The 21,212-nt window shown below is 39.1% G+C and overlaps 2 protein-coding genes across 2 annotated transcripts; one reads left to right on the top strand and one right to left on the bottom strand.

Moving 5' to 3' along the window:
- Positions 1-710: 710 nt before the first annotated feature.
- On the bottom strand, positions 711-19,516 carry LOC6040060. Its single transcript, XM_038250443.1, has 5 exons — positions 19,358-19,516; positions 18,080-19,294; positions 12,811-13,311; positions 6,309-6,669; positions 711-1,723 (listed from the first exon to the last, which is right to left on the bottom strand). Exons 1-5 carry the CDS (start codon positions 19,362-19,364, stop codon positions 994-996), a joined length of 2,814 nt encoding a protein of 937 aa, XP_038106371.1. The 5' UTR covers positions 19,365-19,516; the 3' UTR covers positions 711-993.
- Positions 6,164-6,818, top strand: LOC6040062 (peritrophin-1). Its single transcript, XM_001849481.2, has 2 exons — positions 6,164-6,247; positions 6,306-6,818. The coding sequence occupies exons 1-2, from the start codon at positions 6,241-6,243 to the stop codon at positions 6,680-6,682; spliced, it is 384 nt and encodes a 127-aa protein (XP_001849533.1). The 5' UTR covers positions 6,164-6,240; the 3' UTR covers positions 6,683-6,818.
- Positions 19,517-21,212: the final 1,696 nt, after the last annotated feature.

The raw sequence follows: 21,212 nt of genomic DNA, 5'->3' as shown, positions 1-21,212 counted from the left end.
GTGTAGTTCAAATTACTATCTTTTTCTTAATTTACAGTATTCTCTTAGAATGATTTAGAAAATATAGAAATGTTGATGCAACGAAAATGCTGGATTTTTTTTTCTTATCTGATTCTGGCATAACATCATGATTTTGATGGTATAAAATCATTTTTTAATTACACTACTTGTTCATAGGTGGCATAGGTTCTTTATCTCTATAGAGACAAAATTAAGATTTTAAACGATTTCCTTAATAAACAAACTGTCTCCCCTAAAATTTTATAGACGAAAGTAAGTCTTATTCAACCAACTACAAAACAAAATATTGTCTTCGAGGAGACGGTTATACGTCAATAACTTTAGGGGCCATCCATAAAATACGTCGACATTTCGGGGGTATTTTGACGTTAGCATACGATCCATGCAAAAAATATATTTTTATAAATAATTCTAGAGTTTTTTTGTTTAAAAGGGTCCTATAAGCTATTGTGTTCTATATTTTTATAGGACCTATTCAAAAAAAAACTCACTTCTGTTCTTAAGGGCAGAAGGGGACATTTTCAAAAAAGTGTTATTTATTGAAATAACAGAGCACAATAACAAAAAAAAATATTGAAAATGACAAACAAATAATAAGTTTTGATGATTGCAATAAACCCTACATGATGGTAACAGTAGAAAATTTATAAAAGGTACTTTTTAATCGAAACAAAGAAAACAAAAAAAAATCATGTGAGAACAGGAAATCTTTAATGACGACTTTAATTGCGCTGTTGGACGAAAAATTCATCGTTTTACCACTATTGATAATGAGTTTATTGAATAGCAGACGGCAGCCCGCTGGGGATATCTTATCTACTTATTAGTACTAATAAAAAACGGTGTCATCGATTACAGTAGTAACAACCACTGGATCACTGGAGGTTTATTCCGATTGCCGCTCGAGGTGCTACCGAATGCTCCTAATTATGATACTTGTTTGCGGAGTTGATGGATTTGGAAGGGTCGAGTCTAGTATGCGACGGTTTCGACCGTTGGTGGCGGGACGGTTTCCACCGTTGGAACCGCGGCATCCGGTGTGGTAACAGGGCCTGCTACGGTGGTGGTCGAGGCTACCGTGGTGGTTCCCGGAGTTGGAGCTTCCGGAATCACCGGAGTAGGGGTGGGGGCTTCCGGAATGATGGGAGTCGTCGTCGGAGCCAAGGTTGTGGGCGCCTGAGTTGTTGTCGTCGGTGCTGGGGTGGGAGCGGGAGTGGGCGCTGGAGTCGTTGTTGTGGGTGCTGCGGTCGGGGCTGGAGTGGGTGCTTCCGGTATAACCGGAGTCGTTGTGGTTGGCACAGGAGTTGTCGTCGTTGGTACCGGAGTTGTTGTCGTTACTGGTGCTGGAGTTGTTGTAGTAGTTGTTGGCACAATTGGAGCTGGCGTTGTGGTGGTGGTGGCGGGAGCTGGAGGTGCTCCAGTACAGGACGAAAGCGGAAGCGTACATTGGGCAGTCGCTGGATATTCACACCGTTGAGCCGCTGCCCAGAAGTGTTGATTCTGGGGACAGTTCATCAGATATGCCCATCCGCTGTTGCACGTGTAGAACAAGCAACAATCATTCTCGTGCGGCTTATGTGACTGGGGGGCTCCTACCGGGCACAGTTCCGGCCACCAGATCGGATTGGCAAAGCTTAGCGCGAGAGTGCTCGCCAAAACCAACAGGACTGATCGCATCCTGCTATCACTGGGAATTTCAACACTTCACAATAAAATTAAAATCTTTACTCTACTTGATCAAACCACCAAATATGAACTGTTCGCAACACGGATTAGGCATTGTCTTTTATAGGCCAACATGTTGTTCATGAGAATTCTTCAGTATCTTATCGGGATAATTCGGCAGATACGACTCTAATTGGGACGATATACACGTGTACCGTCAGCGGCACCAAAATTGCACAACCAAAGATTTCCAAAACCTTAACACTTCAAATGTTCAATGCAACACCACAGGACAGTATCAGATAATCAGTATTCCTCGAGATTAACCCCCTTCACCTAAACGAAAGTTCATTGTGAACGAATCCGCGTGAGCTGTTTGCTTCGCAGACACGAGGAAGTCGATCGGATCTGTGTCGACGCACGGGCTCGCTGTAATCTTGGTCACCGAGATTGGGTCTACAAACCGGTTGGTTTGAACGTCAATTGGGTGTGGTGCTAGCTGTTTTCCAATGAATAGCACATTGATGATTAACCACTATGATGTTTATTTTATCAACGTGACTCCTAGAGAGGTCATTCGTCACTTGATTAACCATGAGTTCTTCAAAATTCCAGGAGTTCGAACGTTTGTGTTTAAGAGAATCGACAGGAAGTTGTATGATGGTTATGGTTCAAGATCAATAGAGCTTGATCTCCTTATCTACACCTTCATAATATAGTGGGCATTATGAGTAACGGTGAAAAAAAAATCAAGTCTGTGTTAGAGGAACATTAAACTATCTCAAAGTACCATGCGTCCCCATGAAAACTGTATCTTCAGTTTCATGAAAGCACAACGGCAAACAGTATGACATTTTAAAATGACTCATGCAAGACACTCCCGTTCAGGTGATAGTGTGTCTTTATACGAGTTAAATCACATTTAAATTCAAAGCTTCAGTTATGTCCAATCAAGCTCATATTTGGGAAGTTGCATTAAAAATTGCAATTTAAAGGTCTATCCTGCATTTTTTTTGTAAGGTTTCGTCATACTTCTTATGGAAAAGGACCAATGACAGATCATGAATTGGCGTGTCACAAGAGAACACACAAGCGACGAAATGTAAGCAAATTCTGCGAATAAAAATGAGTTATCAAAGTTTTCCTAACTGGTGTTTCCCTTATTTTGCGACAAATTTGAGTGCCTACTATTTAGTGCTGATATTTGGTTCGACAATCATCGCAAAGAAATAACAGCTATCGTGGAAATATTTCATTGCCCTTTCATCACAAAAGCTCCAAAAGCTTTCACGCTGTGCTTTTTTGGCTTCAGATAGCTTTATACGTTACTTTGAATTGAAAGAAAACCTTATCAGTAACGTTTAGACGATAAATGCGAAAGAGGGAAAGTTTTTTAGTTTTTTCTGGTACTAATAGTAGTAGGTGTTTGTTTCTTTCTTTGATTTTTGCCCAGCAACTTTAAAAAATCCAAGAAAGTTATAACATAGGGGGACAGAGTTATAACATAGGGGGACAATATGCACCCCCTAAGGGAAAACTGTGTTTTCTCAACCATAACAGCATTTCTGTAAAAGCATTTCGTTAGATGTTCATAAATAACTATTAGTTTACGTCATCCAAGTGAAAAAAGTCATTAAAAACCTCAAAATTGTTTAAAAATAACAGATTTCTTAAAAATATTTTTGATTACTTTCAAGCAACCATGCGGGGCAATATGCACCGCAGCATTGGGGAAAATGCACTACAACAACGGGGCAAAATGCACCGCAACAATGGGGCAAAATGCACCGGGTAAAAGCAGTTTTCACTAGTCACCACTAGATGACACCGCTGTTTTTACAAAGGAGCTTCACAGCAGTGCATTTTGCCCCGACCCCGCTTTTTGCAGAAAATTTAATTAAAAATGCATTTTTTGATGTTTTTGGACTCATCTATCTTCAGAATAATGAAGATTATGGCAAAAAATATATACCTCAACACTTAGAATAACAATAAATGCTTTTTTATTGCCCAAAAATAATAATGAAAGTTCAATGAAAATTAGATGAAAACACAACATTTTACAGTTTTGCAAATAACTTAAGCTGTTTTTATACCACGATGCTCAAATTTGTCCAGCATGGTTTAGCAGTGTAAAGCTTCCAATTTCTATGATTTTTCCCCCGGAAAATTCTTCCAAATACCAAGAAAAGCAAGGGGTGCATTTTGCCCCGGGGGTGCATATTACCCCCTCTCCCCCTACAAGCCTTACACGACAAACTTCGTTCTGCCTTTTTACGTTTGTTGACGTTTTTAACTTTTTTGCTTATTCAGCCGACTGTGATCAAAATTTTATTTTACGTAACTTTTCCCACACAATCTGCAGATTTTCTGGAATCGGTTGCTGAGTGGCCAAAGTTATAACTTTTTGGCGTAAGAACCTTCCTTGGACTTATACGAACCCGAAATTTTTTACGAAACGAAATCGAAATTGATTTATAGGTGGGGGTAAGATGGTCATCTTTTTGTTTCACTACTAAACTGCTAAATGCTAAATAAGTCACCTTGAGCCACTTTTTGCAAAACAAATAAATGATTTGATTACAATTTTTGATAAGTAAGATAAAATTGCCTTAATCACCCACCAGTGGGTGTGATATTTATCATATGAAAAAAGTTCTTGATTTATTACCCGTTTTAAGACCATTTTAGAGCACATTACTAGATGATTTTAAATTCACAATAATGGTGTTGATATTGGGGACCTATATAGGCTCTCTAGTTGATATTCTTAATAGTAGCCAATACAGAACTAAGGTAATTTTAATGTATTTTCATCTTCTTTTTCTAGGTTGCAAAGAAAAGGGGCCGTCTTACCCCAGCAAGAGGATGAAGGATAAGAAAGCACATTTTTAAACAATAAAAAGTAAAGAATAGTTTTATAAATTTTTACATTGTTATGAAAAAGTAGTCCAACTGGTATCTTTACCTGGTTGGATGTGAAAAAAAACTTTTTATTTTGATTTAAGGCCGTTGCAAATATTTTTCAAAGTTTATGTCACCCCCTCCCCTTCAAAACTGGTCTGAAAAATCAGGGGGCAAAAAAATATTTTTTTCCAAAAAACTTCAAAATTTCCACGAAAATAGAAATCTTATCAACTGAAAACAATCTAAAATGCATTTTTCTGCATTGATTATAATATTTAGCATGTTTGGGCTTGTTATAAAATGTTTTGAATGTTTATTCCAATGCACAGCACCGCAAAAAAAAATCGCAGAAAATAAAATTTTCGTCAATACTTAGATATTTTGTAAACTAATGAAGGCAAAATAACTGGACAGTTGTATAATGCATTTAAAAACATTTTTTTCATTAAAATGTTGAAACCATGGCTCTTAATTTCATTTTTTATACTGTTTTGAAATACGCATTTTTTGGTACCCTAAATATATTTTTAGACAAAGACTCTTTGGTCCCGAGACCTTCAAAACAGCATTTAAAGTTTTCATACGACCTTTTCAAATGTTTAGCTAGATTTTTGAAACTTTTTACTATTTTTCCTAAATAGCCAAATTAATCACCTTTCTTTTGCGTCTAAGATCTGATGAAATGTCGCGGAGATATGATTTTTTGAAAAAGTGTTTTTTTTTTTGCGGAAAATGACGAAAATTGCCATTTTTCGGACAACCCTAACACGGCGTAGGTCACCCTTATGGCCAAACAAAAAAAAATACGGGTCTAATTATTTCGGCCAAGGAACCTCCAGAAAAATTTTGAGCCTGATCGGAGAACTTTTTTTTCGAATCATGCTGTTTTCGTGGGGAATTGCTGTGTAGTTATGCTACTATCAAACATTTGCAAAATAACATTAAATTTCTAAAAATAAAAAAAAATTTAAATTTGTTAAATGGTTAAAAAGTTTACATTTGATTCATATATATAATAATTGTTTTAGTGAATATTCATTTGTTGCCCACTGATGACACATTTTAGGGCAGTTCTTGAAAAAATTCAGATAGTTTGAAGTTTTAACGAGCCACAATTTTTGGAACATTTAAAAGTTTTTTAATCCAATGCTTTGACAGGTTTGCATTTCATTTTGTTTTTCTATAGTTAAAAATTATTGGATCAAATATCTTTTTTTAATAGTGACAATTTCCAAAGATTATGGAAATAGGACATAACCCTTATCCTGCAAAGCATAAGTACTATTCATCGCGTCAACTTGAACCCGATATGAATTCGGTCTAAGGGACGCAACCACGGTGTGGCATTGAAATTTCAAAAGAGTCAATTGATAAAAGCGGAAGCAAGTGGTACACCTTCTGGGAACCGAGTAACGGTATCTATTTTTGATTTCCATCTCTAAATTTTTCGAATGTCCATTATGTAATGTACTATCGCCCGAGAAGCGAGTTTTCTAGTACCGTGATGTCACTTTATTTAATTTGATACAACTGTGGTAACTTGTTTCAATTAGCAAAAAAAGGCGACGTATAAAAGCAAGTGGATTTCCATTCACCATCATCATTCTTCAACAGTTCTTCCTACGTCAAACACCGAAATCACCCAAAATGAAAGGTAGTATTCAACAAACTATTGTTCTGTCCACAAACTAATTATACAATTGTTCTCTCAGTACTCGCTCTGTGTTTCGTAATTGCTGCGGTTGGCGTTGCCGCCGTCCCGCAATACTACCAGCCCCAGTGGCAGCAACAGCAGTGGGAGCAGCAACAGTGGCAACAGCAGATGCAGTGGCCCCAGCAGCAGCAGCAGCAGATGAGCCCGGACGGTTACAGGATTGTGCCAGGAGTCGTCGATACCCGTTGCCCGCGTATGGATGACCCGATCAACCCAACCCATCTGCCCGTCAACGGCGATTGCCGCAAGTTCATGAAGTGCTACGGAGGCCGTGCCTACGAGCATGAATGCCCCGCCGGACTGGAGTTCGGAATCCAGGTTAACCGGTGCGACTACCCAGAGCTGGCCCGTTGCAGCTTCAACTATGGATGGTAATTGTTCTACTCATAGAATGTGATCTTGTTTTGTAACAACTGGATAAATAAAGCAATGTCGAATGGCGTAATGTTTCACCCCTTGCAACCACGAGGATTGAAATGTAACCTTTGACAACATGTTCTAATCTTGCATATATTCAAATGTTGATTTGTGGTTCTTCACCGTCCAAAACTCTAAACTGTAACGTTGACTTCAAATGAGAATCCTTGAAATTTGATCATCGATACAAGGCATTTAAAAAAACATTGAAAGGAGATCTCTAATTTTTTTAAAAGCCCTTGGGTTTGATTATTACACTTGTTTTACTTGACACCAAGGAACCAACCACCTTGAGTTGAATTAATTAACGTTTTTGCACATAGCGACCACTAAATGTTTAGATCGATTCGAAGAACTTTTTGCAAAACGGATATATTTTGGAAAACTTTGTATCGACTCAAAAGCTAATCGTTCAAGTTTTATTAAAAAATGTGAAAAATACCCAAAAATACTGGAAAATAATGTAAAGCAGTAAATAATAAGCAAAAGATAATGTTTGGAGGACAAACTACCAACAAAAAAACAAAAACTTTTTAACACTGGAACGCCCAACGCATGTCCAACTTACACGGAAGCCCAAGCCTCCCAACAAAGTTGGAACTTCAACTCGATGGTTCTCGGGCATAACTCACCCAGTCAAGACGATTCTTTTTTTCCAGTGATTTGTTAGGATGCCTAGATGATCCTAGAACTTTGCAGAACTTAATTTGAACAAATCTGTAATTTCTGCGACCGAAAACATCGTTCCACCTTTTTTTTAAAAGACTGCCTCCGCGGAATTTCCGGCGATTTTTTTTAACACGCGAAAAAAAAAGTTGGAACGATGTTTTTGATCACAAAAATTACAGATTTGATCAAATTAAGTTCTACAAAGTTCTAGAATCATCTAGACATCCTAACAAATCACTGGAAAGAAGAATCATCTTGATTGGTTGAGTTAGGCCCGAAAACCAGCGAGTTGAAGTTACCGTTCCAACTTTTTTGGAGCCTTGGGCGTTGGAATGTTAAAGAGAAATCGTGCACAAAAAGCGCTGAAAATAGAGATATCTTTATTTTGGAATGTCAAAATATCAAAAGAAAAGTGTTTGTTTCATTGTAAAAAATAATCATATTTCATAGAAGCTCAAAATATTATCACAGATCAATATTTGCACAATTTGGATATTCTGAGGGTATACTGAAATTGCATTAAAAAATATATAGCTAGGTAAATTTCAATTCTGGAAGAACGGTTAACTTGAATGCGGTTAAAATTTAATGTGGTAGGTATTTTTGAGAGCTCAAGAAGAATTGCACACTGTTTTGTCATTTGGTCGCCCCTTTTTTATAAACATTCATTAAAAATATTCAAACAATTGATTTTGGTGCCCAAAAGGTTCTGCATAAAACTATTTGTGTTAAACTAAAATCCAAATCATCAAGTTATTTGGTAGTTCTGCTTTAGCTTCTCTGAAGGTGCGCGCTGGTTTTATCCCTTATTCCCGAATCCCACATTCCCGAATCCCATATCCCCGAAAATCATTTCCCCGAAAATTCCACATTCTCGAAAATCATTTCCCCGAAAGTGCCATTTCCCCGAAAATAATTTTACCGAAATTTCCACATCCCCGAAAATCATTTTCCCGAAAATTCCATATCCCCGAATGTCATTTACCTGAATGGCCATTTTACCGAACTGTCGTTTTCCCGAATTTACACATACCCGAATGGTTATTTCCCCGAAAGTTCCATTTTCCCGAATGATATTAATTTAGATATAAACTAAATTGTTTTAGGGATATTTTTACAAAAGTCTGACCTTAATATAAAACTCTCCTAGGTGTGTTTAAATAACAAATAACCGAAGAAGGCCATTCATAAACCACGCGAAAACTTCAAGAAAGCGCTCAATAAAAAAGATTTTTTTTGAATAGGCAATTTTCAGCAAAGCACAATTTTCCAAAACGGTATACACGTGGTAAGGATTGCACAGCAACGATATCTTTAAGCGACGACTTGAAGCGCAGGAATCAGTTTGTCCTAGATTTAGTTTAACTTTTTAGTTAAATCTAAATAGTTGATTATTGAATTACAAAATGCATTTTTTTTAAATATTTCATCACCGCCATTTTGGGTTTAAAATTACTAAATCACTTTTAAGTAGTTTAGGGGTTATTACCCGAAGTGATCTTTTGACAAGGCCTTTGGATAACCGAGTCTGGACTGTATTTTGATTTTCAACTAAATGCAACAAAGCGAAATGATCAATGTATCAAATCGACGCTGTCGTGCTATATTGTCGTTTGTCGCTTTTTGACGTTCCGAGAAAAACGCGTGTTAGTGTTTGACCTTGAATAAACGAAAAATAGAGCACGCTATGTAAACAATAACAAACACGTTTTATTTAGTTGACCTTTCGGTGCATTGTCCTGAAATTTGTTTGAATTTGGTTGCTGAGGTCCCGAGTACGAACGTTCACGGTAGTCGGACATGTACGTGTGTCAAACGCATTCTGATCTGAAACCTCTTTGGCCTGTTGTTGCACCTACAGCAATTTTCAGAGTGTGTCAAGTTAGCACGAGACGACATTTTTCGGTTTTTATTGAATATCTCAGAATTGAAATCGAATTTTGGGTATCTATGTAGGTCAAAAGATGAGGCATTGTGAGCTGCACAAAATGGTTTTCTTAATTCAATTTGGCCCAAAATCGACGTATGACAAGTTAGCATCACGCAGCTATTTAGATTTGTTCATTAGAAATATGTAGGTACTCGGCTCAAGATGTTCTCCTTCTGTACATCATTTGTCATAGTCGGAGTTTTTGTTGGATTCGGCAGAGACAGTTCTTTTTGAAAGGCAGTTGAAGTAACTAAATCTCAGAATCCGGAATTCGAATCCTTTAACTTCACAAACCAGGAAAATATTCAAAATTTAAGAGAAGCTGGAATAAAACGCTCGTAAAAAAAACTCTGAATTTTTTGAACGTTCAATTGTGGACATGATACTTCATTGATCGCCACTTCCCCGAACCCGGTCAGGCGGGTATGCCCGTTGTCCAGAACCGCGCGCCCGATTAAAACGGCAACGGGCATACCCTCCTGACCGGGTTCGGAGAAGTGGCGTTCGGGGAAATGGCCGTTCGGGGATATGGTCATTCGAGAAAATGATTTTCGGGGATGTGGAAAATTAGAGAAAGTGGCCATTCGGGAAAATGGTTTTTAGGGGAAGTCGCCATTCGGGGATGGAGCCATTCGGGGAAATGGATTGTTCGGGGAAATGATTTTCGGGTATATGACATTTCGGGAAAGTGTCTTTTCGGAGATGTGGCATTCGGGGAAATGTCTTTTCGGGAATGTGGGTTTCGGGGAACTGTCATAGATTCGTTCGTTCGAGCCTTTATTTTGCATTTGTTGTGTAATGTGATGCTTCTCTCGGTGGTCCCATTTATATTGACAATTGACAATAAACATTAATAATTACCAACGGCGCCGAGTTCTGACTGAGTATGTGGGGCATATGGGGGGTCATATGGAGGGGCTATCTCGCCAAGGGAAAGGGTCAAAAGGTCCCGTGCCCCATCAAAGTCGGCGCCCCTGATAATTACACAACTCGAATTTGATGCCAGTAAGGGGTTGTTCTAATATTACGCCAGAGATTTTATAGATTTCTGAGTTTTACCAAGTTCATCAGTAGTTTTCCAAAACTTGTGTTGAACATAAGCTGTTTCTATTTTTAGAAATATCTGTGCTTGTTTCGTTAACAGGTCATTTGGATTGAACTTGGGTTCAATGTTGCTTTTCTGTACTATTTGCTTAGGGTTTCCAAACAGCTATAGTACAAGAGAGTTAAAAAATCACCCAACAAATTCTAAAAATCGTCAGCTGTGTGTTATCTTGTGACATAGACATGCTATCTTGTGACATAGACCAAAAATTAAAATTCAAAAAAAAAAGATCGATTTTGTAGAGAACTGCTCCTGTGTGTGTGTGTGTGCAACCAACCAAACGGGACCACGCGGTCGCTTCTTACAAATTGAGTTGTTTCCATGTATTTTTAGCTCTCATTCTATACATGCAAATAACTCGCATAGGCATTTGGAAGGTGTTAGCTCTGTCGAGCTTCGGTGACCCATTTCTACGCTGGCTAGCCGAGCGCGAGGTACTTCAGCTTTGTCGACAAGCCCCGCCCTGAAGAACGTTTGGACCAATCGGATTCAAACGTTATTTAGAACTTCCAAACCCTTGTCAAATGGACAAGGACCCAGCGCGTATATAGTTGATGGTGGTAACAGTATTCCTAATTCCAGTCATAGCTCACCAAGTCGCGATGGCCTAGTGGTTAGCATTTTTGCTTACCAATCCAAAGGACGGGGGATCGAACCCCGACTCGAGCGACTTTGATTTTTCGTACATGTTCAGAGTTTCAAGATTTATATTTCCTATACTTTCTCGTTGGGAGCAGATGGGAATCGAACCCAGGACCATTCGCTTACAAAGCGAACACCGTAACCAGTCAGCCACGGCCGCTCCCTACGATTTTGTAGAGAACTGCTCCTGTTTCAAAAAGTTACTTGAACGAAATAGGGGTACCTATTTGAATACATAATTCGATGCCTCTGTGCTCTCTTGATTGGAATCCCAGCAAGCTTTGCTTAGTCTTGGTTTAGACCTTTAATAGCAGCAGTTAATGCTTGAACGAGGTCATTCTTTAATGTTCCCAAAATAGCAGAGTAGGATACGGAATTTCAGCGATATGAATGATCCATTATCATTTTTTTCGACAAATTATGCAATTATAAAATTTGTAAAAACACTTGCCTTACACTTGCGTATCTCAAAGAAAATCTACATGTGAAAACGATAGCAAAGTGGCTTCCCCTGTCGTAAGTAAAACCATTTCTGTTGAATTGTTATCTCTAGACATCCGGCAACTGCAAACGTATATAAGCAATTTCAACCAGAGTTCTATAGCTATTCTTGAACATGTTCGGTTTGTAGTTAACTGTATTGTTGTGTGTATCAGATTATAATTTGAATATTTGCTTTTCAGGATATTTTATAGCTACGTTAGCGCTGGTTGTCAGCAGCCAGCTGGTGATTGCCCAGCAAGCTCCTCTTCTGCAAGTTCAAGAATCATGGCAAAACTGGAAGATTGAGGAAGCACCCGAAAGAAGCCAATCTGAGGCGTCTGAAGTGTCTGAAGAAACTGAGATTGACACGCAGCAAGCCCCCGAACCAGTCGTCGTTGAGCATGTCGAGAGCGTCGAGGAGGTCGATCTTTATGACCCTTACCGACCTGTGGTTCAGCCCATGGTTCGCCATGATTACGAAAGGGCTATCATCCAACCGCATTACAATCAGTTGAAGCATGACTACCAAGGGTCATTCCGCCCGGTTCAACTGCAGCAGCCTGTCCGTGCCCAATCGCAACAGTTCCCGGTGTTCCAGCAAGTACAGCAGCCTCAAGAGTATCAACCCTTCAAGCCAGTGCAACAGCCTGTTGTTAGAGAGGAACCGGCCAGGAAGCCACAGGAACAGCCAAAGTTCCCACTGTTCAGCACTGTGCAGCAGGTTATTGAACCACCCAAGAAACCGCAAGAAACCATCTCGCTTTTCCCTCAATACCTTCCGGCTCAAAGGCCAGAACAGCAGCAATTCCAGCCCTACATGCCGGTTCAACAGCCAATTGTGAGGGAAGAACCTGCCTGGAAGCCACAAGAACAACAGCAATACCAACCATTCATGCCAGTGCGACTGCCAGAACAACAACAGTACGTTCCAATTGTGCCGATTCAGCAACCAGAACAGCAACAGTACCAACCATACCAGCAGCCAGAGCAACAGCAGTTCCAACCCTACAAGCCAGTTCAACAGCCAGAACAACCACAATATCAGCCTTACCAACAGCCAGAACAACAACAGTATCAGCCGTACATGCCGGTTCAACAGCCAATTGTAAGGGAAGAGCCAGCCTGGAAGCCCCAGGAGTCAATCGCCCAACAATATCAACCCTACGGGCAGCAATTCCAGCCATACGGACAGGTTGACAGAGAAGAACAACCCTGGATGTCGCAACAACCCAGTCGCACTGAAAACCAAGCCCCCACATGGTCCCAGCCGGAACCACAACTGAGCTATCAAGCGTGGCAGCAGAACGCTTATCAGCAGCCCGGAAACAATGCCGAGCAGCAAACTGTGCCTTCTCAGATGCCGCAGCAACCACCCATGTACAACGCTGCTCCAGTTCAGAACGTTCCCCAACGTCCTCAGACCCAGCCACTTCCTCAGCCCAGCTGGCCAGTTGAGCTTCCAAGCGGTCCCCAGTTCCAGCAAGTAGAGCGACCAGCTTACCAGCAACCACAACCCTACCAACAACCCCAGCAACAGTACCAACAGCCCCAATATCAGCAGTACGCCGGAGAGGAGACGTACGTGGTAGTCCCAGGCGTAGTCGATGTCAGGTGTCCCCGGAACGATGACCCGAAAAATCCGATGCACTTCCCCGTCCGCGGAAACTGCCAAAAGTTCCTGAAGTGCTACGGTGGTCGAGCCTTCGAAATGGACTGCCCTCGTGGGTTGGATTTCAACGCCCAGAGCAACCGCTGCGACTATCCGGAGGTTGCCCATTGCTCGGGGTACTAGTCAATGGATGTCTAGTAGAGAATGCTGGCAAAAGGCGGATATGGTCAGATACCATAGTGTTATAAATATCAATTATCTATAATAAAAATATAACAGTTGCTTGTGCCATTAATTTTACCACTTTTTATATCTTGTACATTTACTAAAAAATCTGTGGACAGCAGTGGTAGCGAGAACAAGCCACAGAGGGTGAATAAAAGCTCCAAGAAATCGCTTCCTCTCTTTTGTTCTGCCGGTATGATTCACAAGAGAAAGGGGGTCAATTCTCTTGTGGAGCATACCGGCCTGTACCCGGAACCGTTCCGGAGTGGACCTAGTTGCTTTTTTCTGCACCGAATACAAATATAACTGTTTATATTCAATGTTAAACGATATTTGGGCCCTGATCACGAAACCGAGGTCTATTTCTCAGGCAGTACAACCCCTTTAATGTTTCTGGATTTTTATTAAGAACCTTGAATAGATAGAAATTTGTACAATACAAATATGAATAATTGAATAACCGTATTTTAAATTAAAAAGTTAAAATAAAGTTTTGAAATCACTGCAATTTCCCGATACTTAGAGTTCACACAACAAAAAATCCGATGGTAAAATCACCTTTGTGATAAAATGCATTTAATATTGTGTGAGAAAATGTATACACAAAAAATATGTACCGAAGAAAAAAAATCAGGTCTGCTCACCCCAAAAATAACATTAATCTTGCGAGAGTCATATTCAGATTACCAAGTCCGCGTCCCAACCATCTCGGTTATCGGTTTATTAAAGCTTGCGATCAAAAAATTTAAAAACATGAAAGCCCCTGGTGAGGATGGCATTTTTTACATTTTAATTAAAAAACTACCAGAAGCAACTCTACTGGCGCTGCTCTTCTAGACATAGAAAAAGCATTTGACAGTGTTTGGCATAAAGGTTTGATTGCGAAATTGAAAAGGTTTAATTTTCCGATTTATATCGTGAAAATTATTAAAAATTATTTGACGGATCGTACTCTGCAGGTATGTTATCAGAACAGCAAATCTGATCAACTATCTGTACGTGCTGGAGTCCCTCAAGGTAGCATTTTGGGTACAATTTTATACAATATTTTTACCTCTGACTTGCCTGATTTGCCCCCAAAATGTCAGAAATCACTTTTTGCTGATGACACAAGCATCTCCGCCAAAGGTAGAAGCCTTCGTGTCATCACAAGAAGATTACAAAACGTTACTTAATCCACCTTTAGGTGGTTGGTGCCTTCCTCACATTCATAAGGTAAAGACACTACACATCCTCAAAAAAGTGTATAAATAACACTAATTTTTTTTTATCAAATTATCGTGTATCAAAAACACAAAAGTACTTATAACTTTTGATAGGGTTGTCAGATTTTTAATCTTTTTAACGCGTTGGAAAGGTCTTTCAAATAACTTTCTAATAATATATAGCATGATGGGTTTTCTTACAAAAACCACCCTTTTTACAATCTTCCGAAGTTTAGCTAAAATCGTTTTTTAGCATAACTTTTGAAGTACTTTTCTAAACTTCATAATATTAACTAGGGTCTTGTGGGACCCCAAGACGGATCGAATGAGACCAAAAACGGTCCAAATCGGTTTAGCCAGTCCGGAGATAATCGAGTGCATATTTTTCGGTGCACGGACTCACATCCAGACACACGCACAGACATTTGTTCAGAATTTGATTCTGAGTCGATAGGTAAACGTGAAGGTGGGTCTACGAGGTCAAATAAAGAAATTCATTTTTCGAGTGATTTTAAAGCCTTTCCTCATTGAGGTGAGGAAGGCAAAAAGCTTGGATATTTTCAATTCTTATTTGAAAGAATGGAAAATAACTCCAAATACTGCAAACACTTATTACTTTCCCTCACAAACCAAGGGCTGATTTTCTCTAACCAAAAAGTCATCACATTATGAATGAGGTAAATTTAAAGTGGGAGGATCAAGTGAAATATCTTGGACTTGCGTTTGACAAAAACCTTACCTAACAGGATCACATTGAAAGTATACAGGTCAAATGTAACAAATATATAAAATGTTTGTATCCACTTATAAACAGGAATTCTAGACTTTGTCTCAAGAATAAACTGTTAATTTATAAACAAATTTTCAGACCAGCCACGCTTTATGCTGTGCCGATCTGGACAAGCTGTTGCTTAACCAGGAAGAAAAAAACTTCAGAGGATTCAGAACAAAATCTGAAAATGATTCTGAAACTTCCTCCCTGGTTCAGCACCAGTGAACTTCATCAATTAGCCGAAGTTGACACTTTGGATGTTATGTCCAATAAGATAATTGATGCATTTCGACAAAAATCATTGCAGTCTTCAGCTGCATTGATCCGCTCTTTATATAGTTTATAAGTTAGTTTTAAGCTATCCCTTTTCCCTTTTGCACATGAGCAATTCTCTACGAAATCGGTCTTTTTTCTTCAATTTTAATTTTTGTATTTTTTAATCCGACTGAAATTTTTTTGGTGCCTTCGGTATGCCCAAAGAAGCCATTTTGCATCATTAGTTTGTCCATATAATTTTCCATACAAATTTGGCAGCTGTCCATACAAAAATGATGTATGAAAATTCAAAAATCTGTATCTTTTGAAGGAATTTTTTGATCGATTTGGTGTCTTCGGCAAAGTTGTAGGTATGGATACGGACTACACTGGAAAAAATAATACACGGTAAAAAAAATTTGGTGATTTTTTTATTTAACTTTTTATCACTAAAACTTGATTTACAAAAAAACACTATTTTTAATTTTTTTTATTTTTTGATATGTTTTAGAGGACATAAAATGCCAACTTTTCAGAAATTTCCAGGTTGTGCAAAAAATCATTGACCGAGTTATGAATTTTTTAATCAATACTGATTTTTTCAAAAAATCGAAATTTTGGTCGTAAAATTTTTCAACTTCATTTTTCGATGTAAAATCAAATTTGCAATCAAAAAGTACTTTAGTGAAATTTTGATAAAGTGCACCGTTTTCAAGTTATAGCCATATTTAAGTGACTTTTTTGAAAATAGTCGCAGTTTTTTATTTTTTAAAATTAGTGCACATGTTTGCCCAGTTTTGAAAAAAATATTTTTGAAAAGCTGAGAAAATTCTCTATATTTTGCTTATTCGGACTTTGTTGATACGACCTTTAGTTGCTGAGATATTGCAATGCAAAGGTTTAAAAACAGGAAAATTGATGTTTTCTAAGTTTCACCCAAACAACCCACCATTTTCTATCGTCAATATCTCAGCAACTAATGGTCCGATTTTCAATGTTAATAAATGAAACAATTGTGAAATTTTCCGATCTTTTCGAAAAAAATATTTTCAAAATTTTCAAATCAAGACTAACATTTTAAAAGGGCGTAATATTGAATGTTTGGCCTTTTTTTTTTACCGTGTATTATTTTTTTCTAGTGTAGTCCGTATCCATACCTACAACTTTGCCGAAGACACCAAATCGATCAAAAAATTCCTTCAAAAGATACAGATTTTTGAATTTTCATACATCATTTTTGTATGGACAGCTGCCAAATTTGTATGGAAAATTATATGGACAAACTAATGATGCAAAATGGCTTCTTTGGGCATACCGAAGGCACCAAAAAAGTTTCAGTCGGATTAAAAAATACAAAAAAAATCGAATGACCGAAATCCTAGAGAACTGCTCACATGTAGGATCTCCTACATTTGAAATCAATGAATAGCGAAAGCTACAATATTTCATGAATAAATGAAAATTGATAGTATTTATAATTGAGGTGAAAGACTTTTCACGATTGTCAATTGTGATTGGAAACTCAATAATATTTTAACTGAATGAACTGCCGTTCTACGCATAATTGTCCCATGTTCAAAAAAGGACAATTGAGAAAAACGCGATTGAAATTTTTAGATCGATTTCTGTGTTTCTACGCATAATTGTCCCGTGGGTCCCTAATCACCCTATATGTCCCTAATCACCCCGGTTAACATTTTATCACCCTTATTTGCAATCCTCTTGCAGGTAAACAAGATAAAATGCTTCGTAAAACTCATTATTTCGTGATAGAAAATACTTGGCGGGACAATTATGCTTAGAAGTTCAACGATGGGACAAACAGACTTGGTGTTGTTTTCAATGATTTTCTGAACAAAGCACTAGATTTTATGTGTTTTTCTGAAAGTATATGTAAAACTTAACTTAAAAATGATAAAAAGTCAGAATCGTCAAAAAATGACATGGGACAATTATGCGTAGAACGGCAGTGAATGTACATGGAAAAAAAATCTGAATAAATATAAATTTAAAAAAAATGGCTAAGTATTATTTCTTAATGTGCTTTTCCTTATAAATTTTCGTCAATTTTCTAATGCAAACTTCAATGCTCAACACTATTTGGCTCAAAATTGGCATACATACTTTTTTTTCCTGATGAATCAAAAAAAATTGGGCACGGAGTTCATCTTTTTATTGTCAACCTGTTGTGGAGTCTATCAAACGATTTTTACAAATCTTAATAAGCTAAGGCTCCGTTCTCTAAATTGATCTATGCATATGAACTAGGGGTTTGTTTAGTCTTTTTGTAATGGCATTTTATTGATGTATGAACAAAGAAAGATGATTTAGTTTTGATGCCCTTTCACCAATTTATTGCTACTGGTTTACAAATAAATATAGAAAACACGCTACGGAACCTATTATATACCAAAACTACCCACCCACCACCAAATCGGCTCGTATCCACCCCCATTTAGGGACGAATGGTGCATTTCGCCACCTTAGGATATTCGCAACGATCGAATCGTACGCTCCAGTGTTGGCCCGGAGGACACATGATAAGATAAGCGCGACCGTTGTAACACTTGTAGAACTTTCCGCAGTCCTTCGGATGGACCAGATGCACCGGGCTGTCCTCGTCGTCCTCCTTGGGGCACCGAATGTCGCTGATTCCGAGAATCATTTCCCGTTGATCTTCGGTCCACTCGGTTGAGTCCAGGGGGAAGTCACCGTCGGAATCGTAGTTGTAATCGTCGTAGTAGTAATCATCCGGAACCTTGGAGCGAGCCTTGCTGAGGCTTTTTGGCAGGTGCTTCTTCTTGGGCAGAGAACACTGGGCAAATTGGGGATAATCACAGCGGTTGATCCTGGGTCCGTACTGCTGACCAGGTGGACAGCTGATGACGTAAGCCCGACCATCGAAGCACTTCTGGAACTTGGAGCAATCGAAATCGTGAGGTAGATGAACTGGACGGAACGGGTCATCCTTGAGGGGGCACAAATGGTTGGGAATGCCGGCACTGTAGACAAATTCGGCTTTCATTGGAAGAATTTTGGCTCTTTTTTCTTGAACTCCTTCGGGTTCAGCTTCAGTTTCTTCGATGACTTCCACAGGCTGCTCTGCCTTGACTTCTTCAACAGCTTCGTTGGCGGTGCCTTGCTGGGCTGGTTCTTCTTCGACGCGGGAACGCTGGGCAAGGCTACACATTGCGACCGACGGATAGTCGCATCGGTTCAGTGCCGCTGCCCATTCTTGTCCGGGTGGACAATCCAGCTCGAACGTTTTACCGCTGAAGCATTTCATGAACTTGCGACAGCTGGTCGGATGCCGCAGGTGAATTGGCCGCATTGGATCGTCGGTACGAGGGCATGCTGCGTTTGGAATTCCCTCTTCGAAGCGGAACTGGGCCGGTTGAGGTTGTGCCAGCACCGTACGACACTGGGCAATCTGCGGATAATCGCAACGCTGGATCCTCACCCCAAACTGTTCGCCTGGTGGGCAAGGGATCGTGAAGGCACGACCATTGAAGCACTTCAAGAACCTGCCACAATCGGTCGGGTGCGGCAGATGTATCGGATTCCTCGGATCATCCACCGAGGGACACTGGGGATTCACCACTCCATCTTCATAGCGGAACGTTGGATTCGCGAACGTTCCCAATGCGAACAACAGTGGAAGGGTCGCGATGAATACTACAAAACAAAAACTGATCATTGACATCATTGCACACAAGTAGTCCAACTGGCACAACCAACCTTTCATATTGTATTCCTGAAGATCTTGTAGAATTCGAGCTGCTGCCCACTAGTAGCTTCTTCGTTTGTTTCGTTCGTAGCACTTATTTCAACACTGACAACCTGCAACACCAAATAGCACTTTATATAGACCGTAAGGATATCAACTGAATCGTAGATTGATAAAAATTCCCCGACACATCTATGCCGTCACCGGAGAGTATTCGGACAAACCGTGAGTAATATAGTAAATTCCAACCGGTCAAGGAGCGCGCTATCTCCGCTGACGACCTGTTCTCTACGGTGGTCACCGCCATGGTCCAGCATCGCAAACAACGAATCAACATTATACGGCGGCGATCAGACGTTTGTGATAAGCCTTCTGGCACTGATTTCGGAACGGTGTTTTCCGCTTGTCCTACAACCGTTTTGTTCATCATCAGCGTGCCGCCATACCATCAGTAGGGTGAATAGTGAGACGCGATGGCCTCTGAACGCCAATAGCTCAAGGATATCGGTGAAGTTGTCCCTGACTAAAGTCACCCGTAGTGAGTCATTCAAGGCGGGAAAGTTGTGCAATCTTGGTGCACTTTTTTGATTCATAATTAAATTGAGCTGAGCAAAGTGGGGTGGTGCTTTGACCAGAGGAGGAACTCAAAGCTTTGCTGACGTTGTATAAAGTTAAATGCTATATTGGAAAAGTTTTTATGTCATCAGGTTCAAAAGTATTGCCAAACAAACTGCCTCTTTGGGTACGAAAACACGAAGTGGATGAGGGGGATAGTGAAGATTAAGTGTAGTACTAATTGTTGAAATTAAGAACGGGGACCTAAATTTAACTTGACAATTTCGAGTTCGAATTTAGATGCTAGATTTTTATAAACAGGTTGAAGTCGTGTGTCAGTCTCAGCGGTTTTAAACCTTTTTTTATTTATTTTTATTTATTTATTTTTTTTGAAAAAAAAACGTACGAGTCTGACACCGAATCACTTCGCTTCACGGTTTTGAGATAGAAATCATTCAAAACGTGTATTAGTATAAATTCTGAAAAATAATGATCAAAATTGGTACGAAAAATCAAGGGAGTAAAAATTTTTGCAGATAACATAAAAATATTATTTAAAATAGAAGTCTAAAAATCAAATCGTATTATTCACTCTACAGCATTGCCTTGGCGTTCTCGATTGCGAGATTCCTACACAAATCTAGGTGTCCGAAGCCTTGATTGTTGAGGCAATTGCAAACCTCTTTTTACACTTAAGCTTCCATCCACCCCGGGATTCGAACTGACGACCTTTAGATTGTGAGTCCAACTGCCTATCAGCGACTCCACCGTTTTTTTGTCGAGCCATAATACCACTCCACCGATACAGGACCCAGAGAGACGACTCCTACACCTGGATCTTGAAAAATATTTTCAAGATTTTTAAAACAAGACAAACATTTCAAATGGGCCAAATATTCAATATTACGCCCTTTTGAAATGTTTTTCGTGGTTTAAAATTTTTTTAAATATTTTTTTCGAAAAGATCGGAAAATTTCAGGAATGTTTCATATTTTAACATTGTAAATAGGACCAGTAGTAGTTGAGATATCAACATTAGAAAATGGTGGGTTGTTTGGGTGAGACTTAAAAAACATCAATTTTCCTGTTTTTTAACACTTGCATGGCAATATCTCAGCAACTAAGGTTCGTATCAACAAAGTTCAAAAAAGCAAATTATTGAAAATTTTCTCAGCTTTTCAAAAATATTTTTTTCAAAAGTGGGCAAACATGTGCACTAATTTAAAAAAATGAAAAACTGCGACTATTTTCAAAAAAGTTACCTAAAAATGGATTTTACTTGAAAACGGTGCACTTTATCAAAATTTCACT

The sequence above is a fragment of the Culex quinquefasciatus genome, chromosome 2 (assembly GCF_015732765.1).
Source record: "Culex quinquefasciatus strain JHB chromosome 2, VPISU_Cqui_1.0_pri_paternal, whole genome shotgun sequence".
Classification (NCBI taxonomy): Eukaryota; Metazoa; Arthropoda; class Insecta; order Diptera; family Culicidae; genus Culex; species Culex quinquefasciatus.
The sequence above is the reverse complement of the archived record's forward strand: the minus strand, read 5'-3'. Positions and strand labels throughout refer to the sequence as shown.